The sequence below is a fragment of the Genypterus blacodes genome, unplaced genomic scaffold (genome assembly GCF_046128005.1).
Source record: "Genypterus blacodes isolate CSIRO-AG114 ecotype Tasmania unplaced genomic scaffold, CSIRO-AGI_Gbla_v1 ptg000007l_1, whole genome shotgun sequence".
Lineage (NCBI taxonomy): Eukaryota > Metazoa > Chordata > Actinopteri > Ophidiiformes > Ophidiidae > Genypterus > Genypterus blacodes.
Window position 1 is genome coordinate 4,630,001 of NW_027466821.1, and position 10,000 is coordinate 4,640,000.

The 10,000-nt window shown below is 43.7% G+C and overlaps 2 protein-coding genes across 2 annotated transcripts in view; one reads left to right on the forward strand and one right to left on the reverse strand.

The window, feature by feature from the left end:
* Nucleotides 1–7,161, reverse strand: part of cdk17 (cyclin dependent kinase 17) — a 25,085-nt gene extending 17,924 nt beyond the window's left edge. Inside the window, exon 1 of the mRNA XM_076152803.1 lies at nt 6,825–7,161. The gene's annotated coding sequence lies outside the window, so the exon portion shown is untranslated. The remainder of the gene's footprint in view (nt 1–6,824) is intronic.
* Nucleotides 7,162–7,646: 485 nt separating this feature from the next.
* The window catches only part of phyh (phytanoyl-CoA 2-hydroxylase), an 8,314-nt gene continuing 5,960 nt past the window's right edge, over nt 7,647–10,000 (forward strand). The window contains exons 1-2 of the mRNA XM_076152843.1: nt 7,647–7,788; nt 9,110–9,159. Of these exons, the coding sequence (XP_076008958.1) occupies nt 7,723–7,788; nt 9,110–9,159 (116 nt within the window). The 5' untranslated portion in view covers nt 7,647–7,722. The remainder of the gene's footprint in view (nt 7,789–9,109; nt 9,160–10,000) is intronic.

Below are 10,000 nucleotides of genomic sequence, written 5' to 3' on the forward strand. Positions count from 1 at the left end.
TCATTAGCAAGGAAACGCAAATGGCCGCGGGTGAAAAAATGTCACAGGAACATAAGGAGGAGGATAAGAGAGGATAAGAAGGACAAAGATGTTTGGAGTAAGTGAGAACAGTGGCATGACTCTGCTCAGTTTGGTCTTAAGTGGAAGCCAAAGCAACGTACAGCTGATTGGAACAAATCATCAAATTTTCTAAACTTTTGACGATTGCTATGGTGGCAGCAGGCGAAGAACTCTCTCCGTGTTTTTAATTATGAGAGAAAGAGGAGCAAAGATCGAGGACAGTTAAATTATCTGCGTCCCACCCTGAGAGTGTGTTTGCTCGGCAGCTCAGTGTAAACACTGCAGCAGGCACAACACCACGACATTGAGTGACATTTATGCAAACTCGGCTAGAAAAACACACACGCTGTCCTGGCTGAGCGCAGACTGCTTTCCCTGTTTTCACAGCAACAGTGACGGGATGATAAGATAAAACGCACACAAACATAAACATGACTTGTAACCTTAGTTGTGGCTCAGTTTCACGACAAAGAAGAAGAAGAAGAAAAAGAAGAAGAAGGAGTGGTTTGCAGCGAAAAATGGTGAGAGAGAGTGTAGAGGAAGATGATTGAGACTGAGAGCATGAGTGGACTCGAGGGAACAGGTTATTTTTAGGGATGAAGATCACGCATGTAAACACTCCATGTGGTACCCGTCGCACTGCTGCCCCATGACCGACACAAACACAAAGGCCACACGCCACGAGATGCACAAGGAACTCAGCTGACACACACACGCTCACACTCCGAGGTTTGAGTCTGTGCCCCGCCACCACGGTGTCATCTGTTCGCAGCACGGGGAGTGAGGTTGAAATCAAACAAATGCACTCTCTGTCTCTGTGTGTGTGTGTGACTGTGTGTGCGTACGTGCATAGGGGTGAGCTTGAGGTCGCCCCAAGCCGCCAATACAATTTGTCTTCCAATTACAAAACAGACCTTGTGTGGAGCCTGGATGATCCTATTAGTTTGTCATCAATCATTGAACACATGCACACATACATACGTGCATGAAGAGACAGACACACACGCACGCAGGGAGGCGGAGGTTACAGCAGCAAGGTGACCGCTCTAGTGCGACACACAAACACACACACACAGATTTAAGATTCTTGCGTTGGTGTGTTTGTGAAATTGACACCTTGTCATTCTACTCTGGTCAAGTCTCTTACGTAAGGTCTGTCTGTCTTACTGTGACCACACACACACACACACACACACACACACACACACACACAGACACACACAGACACACACAGACACACAGACACACAGACACACACACACACACACACACACACACACAGCTGGACGAACACAACATAAAGGAATGCTCATGTTTTCCTGTCTGAATGTTTGGCCGCTGGATCCAAAACACACAGCTGGAGATGCCACATTCCAGAGTGAAGAGATAGGAAGTGGCTTGAACCAGGGAGGACACACACACACACACACACACACACACACACACACACACACACACACACACACACACACACACACACACACACACACACACACACACACACACACACACACACACACACACACACACACACACACACACACACACACACACACACACACACATCCCAATGAGGGCTTATTTTGCAAATTACGATGTACTGAAATAGACAGGCCAAAAGGAGGAGAAATGAAGGCTTTGATACAATCGTCTATGATCACAAATGTTTAAACTCTCAAGTTTGAGCCGTTTCCTCTTTAACACAGTGTGGCCAACATGCAACATTCCCCAAGTGACTCAATCTTCCTAATCGACGGATCATTGGATGAAAACCACATCAGCTACACTCGCACACACCCTCCGACGAACAACAACGTTCAACCACAGAGGGATCGCCACGGACGGCAGGTCACCCAACGACAACACCACTCAACTACGACAGATCTTCCTCCCTCTATTATCACCTCAGCTACTCCACCTTTTCCTCCTCTTTATCCTCATTTTACGCTTCCCCCCCCATGGCGCGTCCTCTTTCTCACGCCCCGCCTCCACGCGGCTCCGTGTCTCATTCCCTCCAGAGGCCTTGGGGAGCAGGTGTCGAGTCCCCTGCGGCGCTTTACGTGTGTGTGCACGTTTCAGAGGGTAAAGCTCGACGAGGTAGTAGAATCCTTCCCCGACTGTGACTCACACACTCACACCAGGAGTGAGGAGCGGGTCGTTTCTGTGCAGATCGCTCATGACAAATCCTGTTCCCACCGCTCCAGGAGAGTTACTCAGATCTGATAGATAATTAGCACTGCCCGTAAACACACCTGTTGAAACTGAACACCCGATTGATCTGACCTTTTTGGATAATTTATGGGGAAATATTAAACCTCTGAGGGGAGAGGGGGGGCGGCGGTGAGGCCTGCCAGTTGTTTCTTTGCCTCATTGTGGCCCGATTTTCAAGGCGAGCAACCGTTTCCTTTGAACTTTCGATGCACTTAGTTGGCACAGATTGGAGATAACGGCATGCCTGCAAAGCAATGATTAACCGTCAGGGAGGAGAGGGTTGGGATAATTACAGATTCCTTATTGAGACTGAAAGGGAAAGCTTTTTATGCAGCAACGGGAGATTAAAGTTAGACGTGGAGGCGGCGAAGCAGAGGGCAGCGAGTTCACGCGGAGAAGCCAAAGCCTCAGAGACGACAGGTCGAATCCACAGTCAGAGTCATCGGGTCAAACAACCTGTAAATACTCCAAATATACAGAATTAGAACATTAATGGTCTAACATATTAACAATTTGGACCCTTTAAAACCCTCCACTATGAATAGACAACTCCTAAGAACCTGCCAACGCTTCTCCTAAACGTCTGTTTCCTGTCGTGAACCAGGCAAGAACGGAAACACTACATTGATATTGATATTGTGTATGTCACCAAGTCTGGATATGTCTGTTATCCCTGGGTGTTTGGTTGGAATTGGTGTGGTTCTATTAAAACAATTCACATATTAACAGTCAAGTTATTTCATCATAATAAAGTAATGTTATTTTACCCGGTTTAAGAGCGGAACAGGGTCCAAAAATCTTTACACCGTATGGAGAGAAGAGACAACAGGGTGAAACATTATCCCTTTCTCTGTGTGTGTGTGTGTGTGTGTGTGTGTGTGTGTGTGTGTGTGTGTGTGTGTGTGTGTGTGTGTGTGTGTGCCTGTGTGTGTGGGGGGGATTAATATTTCAGCATCTCTGCCATTGAAACGACACTACTTCGATTTACGGCGAGCATTAGGGAAAGTGACTTTATGAATGAACTAAGCGTCTGTTTATTATAATGTGAGATTCTATTTTGTGTGTGTGTGTGTGTGTGTTTATAATCCCTGTCTGCTATGCTTAATCCCCACAACGAGAGCTAATCACGCCAAACCCAAAATCTCAATCATACACACATACAGCATGATGGGATATTTTACCCAAGGGGCAATGAGGCAGGGTGCCATGCCAAGAGGGGGAGAGGAAGAGAGACAAAAGGGACAGTGTGTGTCTGTGTAGAGACAGTGTGCAGAGAGACAAAAGTGAGCTTCAAATGTACAAGCATGTATCTCTCTCTCTCTGTGTGTGTGAGAGAGCGAGAGCAAGAGAGAACAAAGACAAGTTTAACACACTCGCTTCGATGCCCACCCTCTTCTTCACACAGAGACCTCCTACAAAACCAAACATCCCCTCTGACACCCAAACACATTCATACAAGCTGACATCACACACACACACACACACACTCACACACACACACAAACACACTTAAAGTGGCTTTGCTTTACTGTTACGGTGACACACAGACACACACACACAGTAAGCCGGTTTAAGTGTTTGATGAAGCATGCCACTACATCACTTTTTATCTATGTGTTTGTGTGTGTGTGTGTGTGTGTGTGTGTGTGTGTGTGTGTGTGTGTGTGTGTGTGTGTGTGTGTGTGTGTGTAATATCCAGCCTATGTAAACAGTACACTCGAGAGAAAGAGTGAGGCAGAGAGAGAGAGAACCTCTCTTCCACATTCCTCACATAACTTCCATCATGACTGTGTGTGTGTCTGTGTTCAGAAGACTGAGTGTGTGTGTGTGTGTGTGTGTGTGTGTGTGTGTGTGTGTGTGTGTGTGTGTGTGTGTGTCGCTCTGCACCAAGGCAACACTAATTATATTCATTTTGGAGCCCTAGAATTAGCCAGAACCAAAAAAGCCCGGTAATTACTACTTCACCTACACCACGCCCCCCTGTGGCCCCGGGGTCACCGGGAGACATTTCCCATCAGCCCCAGGGGCTAATAAGTCGTCGTCATCTCAGCTCTCACACTTCTTCTTCAGGTGAATTGTTAACTGATACACAGGCCGAGCGCAGGACATTCCTCACCAGTGAAGACACAGACACACACACGCAAAGCACATTCACATATAACCTATTCAAGCACATACATACCTTACAAAATATGCATACAGCTATTTTCAAAAGCAAGAGACATATGATCAAACACTCGCATGCAAATAGACATATAATCTAAACAGAAAGAAAGTGTGCACAAATAAAAGCAAACACTCACCTATGATCAAGATCAAATCTAATAAAATATGGCACAAGTTGTTCATAAAGCGAGAGAGAAGGAAAAAGAGAGCAAGCTGCTGGCCCGGTTGTCAATGGCAACAGAGTTTTGGAGGCTGATAAGCAGTAAGTGTTGTCAGGTTAGGTGCAGAGAATTGTGGGATATCAACATGCATTGCGCCACAGCTGATGGCCGCTATGTCACACAGAACACGCTCATATTTGCATGAAACATTTCCACATTAGTTCCACAGTAACATTGTGTGTCACTGTACAGACTCCATTACGTGTCCAATCACACAATTGGACCAATTCGCTGTCTGATGCCAAACAGGGAAAAATCTCTAAATTGGTAACAGCTTGTTCTGTTTTCCCCGAAAATGATCACCCTAACCTATTGACCTCTGACCTCATGCATCAGTCCTACAGGCGAAGGGAGTGCATATACTGTATATACGTATATGGTGTTATGACATAAACATAGCACATACGCTCAGCTCTCATGTTGCAGCTGTAAGTGACATAAAGTACAGACAGATCGATACGTTGGCTGCAATACAGCCCACAGACATGTGGAGGGGGTATGGGGGGGGGGGGGGGGGGGGGGTCGTCACAGTAATTACACCGTCCTCTGGGGGTGTATCACTCTCACAACCAACAGCCTAGATCGAGATATGGGTCAATACACACGCCAACATAGACGGGTATGCTCGTTCCAGATGGAAGTAGAGCCAGGTCAGACAGGAAGTGGAACAGCATGTGAACGCTACTTTGAACTGAATACTAAGTGCCCTTTTTTATCCAACGTGAATTCATTTTCATCTTGGTGTGATTCTGTATTGTTTTCGCCACCGTCTGTTAGGTGTAGTGTGCGTGCGTGCGTGCGTGCGTGCGTGCGTGCGTGCGTGCGTGCGTGCGTGTGCGTGTGTGTAGCAGGATTACGGTGAAGGTAAGGAAGCAGTTTAGATGAAATTTGTTAAAGGAGCTCAAGGAAAATGCCGTTACAATAGATGAATCTCTCAAACTTGATATTGGAGCCAGTTGGCCTGATGGTGTCGTTGCAATAAACACTTTTGGCCTACAACTTGTGAACTACTGAAAATGACCACACTATGTGTATTTATATCTCAATATTCGGGGAATCGTCACAAACTTATAAAGTAGAATGTCTGGACCAAGCTGGATTAAAGTTTTGTCTTTATTTTTTGATGTTCCTTACGATTATGTCATACATTACAAATCTGAGTGGGCGTGGCTCATTTTTTAAAACAAATGCTGCATCTGGTGAATGAATTTGTCTACTGCAACCACTTGTGAACCTTTGTTGACAAGTGCAGTTTTTTTAACATGTCTAATATGAAAACAGGATGCTGCCATTACATAAACAAGAGCACATACCTGCAAAGAAACAGGCCTGTATTTGTCTCCCTGTGGTGATTACACACAGGATGAGAGAGAAAGTTTTGTGGTCTATTATCGCTCACCTTGCAGAGGAAGGACAACCAGTGATTGTGCTGATTTACAATGCATAAACATAAATCACATCGGTGTGCAATGTGCTCAGGCGTGTGTTTGTGTGTGTATGACCTTTTTCACATACATTACATAAATTCAATATTTGTTGTTTTGAATGTGGCATGTAAATCTCACTGACTATTGTGTATATGGCCATAGTTGTAGGTATGTAGAATATGGCTGAAATAGTATAAGATCTGATGTGTTCAATGTTGATGTAGTCGAGAACATTAATAATGTTATTATTCCCTTCATGTAATTCTTGTTACTAATGCAATATCCCAGTGCAATTCATATGAAACTGGTTCTCAAGGTATCTCTATGTCTCAATTACTTTGCACTGATATTCTTCTAATGTTCCCAGTTTGGGTGTATTTTTTCAACAATATCGTTCGAAAATTGACTATACTGATCCTGTCGCTGCGGGTACTGGCATGCATGCTTCGTAAACAAACCAACACATTCTCATTCAAAATGACAAAAAGAGAGACTTTTCTATTTGAAATATGTTAGACACCAACAGGACACAGATGGTCGTGATAGTCAAACTGGGGAAAAAGAGATCAAACATGAAATATAGCTCGAATCTGACAGTGTTCGTTTTCGCAAATCGTTTCCTCTGTTCTCATTTCCACTACACCAGCATTCGTCTTCTTCCTCCGCAGCCAAATGCAATGTAACGTCACAGACTCCATTATCGGACACAGCGCATGTGACATGTTTAAAAGCGATTTACCTGAAAATGGTGAAATCCGTCGTTTCAAGCCGACTTTCCGGAGCTGCCAGGCCCGGATGCCCTCTCCGATTATCCGCCCACTAAAGTAGTCTGAAACACAGCTCCGTCTTCGTTCGGTTTCGTATCAAAACCCTTCGACACAAACGGAGATATCCTCAAAAACACTCTCGCACCAATGTGACAGATAGAAGGACGAAAGATTAAAGACTAGACCCCAAAATGTCGTTCATGTGTCAGGGGGGGAGCAGTTAGATGTGGATAGAGGATGTGTGCTGTCGCAGATGAAACGGGGGCTGCCAGCCAGCACTGCACACGATTCAAAGAGCGAGAAGACCTTTTCCTGTTAATTTCAAAATAAAGGTATGTTTTAACGTCTACACGTTGCTTCCTGCCATAACATTCGAAATAAAAGCAGCAAACGAAGCGTATCAAAACATAATCGTCCTGATGTGAAAACAACGTCCGACTAAAATGCCCAGATCAGTGGAAAAGAGTGCCTTATTTTGGGCATAAACTAGGCTGGAGTGAATGGCGTAATTCACAGTTCATTTAATAGCCATCAGGTTGAATAACTGGCTATGTGGCGCCACCTCCTGGAAAAAGCAAGGATGCAGCAATTTACAACATATTCTTACATGGTAATACATTACATTTTTGTTCTGCCACTTTTATGCCCCTTTCTCTTCATGTTAAAATTGCCCTGTAAAAAATAAAAAAATAATGTATAAAGACAGACGGGGGGGGGGGGGGGGGGGGGGGGGGGGAGAGAGAGAGAGAGAGAGAGAGAGAGAGAGAGAGAGAGAGGGAGAGGGAGGGAGGGAGGGAGCACTGTGCCCTTTGAACCGGACAGCCAATAAGACATCCTGGGTGCTGTTGTAGAGCACAGACCGAGTGAAAGATGTCTCGAGCCGCCGACAGACTCAGGCTGATGATCGGTCACCTCGATCGATCACCCGCTGCCATCGTATCCTTTTGAACCTGCAATTAACTGTCTGTACCGATACCATTGTCATCCATGCACTGAGTAGCGCCTCGGGCTGACCTGATGGCCGCGAACGGAGAACAGAATGGGTGGCTTTCCCGTTGGTCCAGATCGGGGTCTTGCTGTAAGAAGCGGGCCTCTTGGGAACCATGGAGTATTTTGGGTATATTCTTCACTTTATAGAAGTAATTTATCAATAGTTTCATGGGTGTACATGTTTCGTGAACACGACTGCACGGCGGCTATGTCTGTGTATTGTTTTGGACTCTGGTTGCCACATATCTTTACGCTGAATAGATTTCCAGGAACATTTTATCTTAAAACCAGAGCATTTTATTTGATATGTGATGTCTTTCCACCGAGTGGTTACTGCGTCATTGTGTTGTAAGTAGGTCAAACCCTGCTGCTTTGGTGGTCAACAATCGATGGCTGAACATGCCATATTTGTCTCGCTAACTCTTTTAAACATTTTCTGTTATGTTTGTCTGTTTTTAAATTAGTAGTATGATGACTTAGTTTACTAACGATGCTTATCTCGGGATAAAACACTTAATAAGTTTATGCTAAAATGCGTTCAGGTGCCCCCCTCTTGTGTTGCATTCATGTGATAATTGTTCAAAATCCTATGAGAAATATCCAACGTAAACAGAGAAATGTTGTGTTATGTTTAGAAGGCTTAATTTTTTAATCATTTGGGTTAAAGGTCATCATCATTATCATCGGGCTCTAAATGCAGATGATGTGGCTGATAATAAATCGAAGTTGTCCAGCCAAAGTCTGTGAGCTCTTTTTGGTTTTGGAATCTGTTGGAAAACGTCAGACACTGTTGGGTAGAATTTGAGAAAGCTTGTTGCGTTTTCTTATTCTGCAAATGCTAATGCTGATGTCTGTATTTGTCATCTTTCCATGTTATCAGTGGTGCCAAATCCAATCCATCTCCGGGTAGTAGACCACCTCAGGATGGTAAAGCAGTCATCTTGGAATCGGATGGTCCGAATCCGGGCTTTTCCTAAAATGCCTGTCGCAGTGACACTGAACCCCTAACTGCTCCTGATGGGCAAGTTAGCTCCTGCCGTCAGTGTGCAAATGGGTGAATGTGAGGTCATTGTAAAGCGCATTGGAGAAAAGTGCTGTTTAATTACAGTCCATTTGAGACCATTATAAGAACCTTGCAGAGACTTGAAACTTATCTGATGATGGTAATCATTCACAGTAAACGTGACGTCACCAGTAACGTTCACATTACAAGAAACTGTCAAGATCATATATGTTTCTGACTTCCTCCTTGACCGATTTCCTTCAGAGAACCTCATCAGTTTCTGACCACGCTCTGAGCCTGCCACACATTCTGAGGTAGGAACACATCATTTTATTGACCCTCTTATTTCATTACAATGTTTGTCCTCATCTGAGAGTGAAGGTTGTCAAGGTCACTGCAATGAAAGCTTATCATTCACCTTTGTAACATTTTCGCCAAGGCTACGTTTGGACACAACTCTCCATTGCTGTCTCATTTAGATACATTCTGTTCAGTAGATAACGGCTGAACAGATCCTGTAAGTAGAACCTGATGGTTTCATTTTTCAAATCAGAGAAAACCACTTTCTATACATATACTTTCCACACATATCCCAAATACTTTCACAAGTTCACACTTTTGAGTCTATGAAGTATTATCATGTGTATTAAGTATTATGAAATCACCCCTCAGGCACCTAACCCCAACATGTGAAGGTACAAACACACACACATGTGCACGCGTGCACTCTCCAGTTATATTACTAAGAATAAGGATAAGATACACATTCAAACATAACCCAACATACATATTTGTCTTTACTCTATGTATATATACACCACTCTCGTACCAAAAACAATACAACAGTATACAAACTGTATATTTATTCTATCTAATATGCATTTGTACGTAAAAAAAAAATCTTCAGATGTTTTATAAAAGGGTTCTTTGTTTGCCACATAAGAACTGTATCAAAGATGGCAATCACACCAAAAATAGGGTAGCAGTACATTTCAATATAAGTGTATTATTCCAATATATATGTTTAATATAATTTTTGATGGTTATTCTAAATACCAATACAAAATAAACAAAAACAGGATTCAAGCATTCAATGTTATATGCCATCATATACGCATGTATCTATAACCAATATAATTGGTCATTTTCTAATTT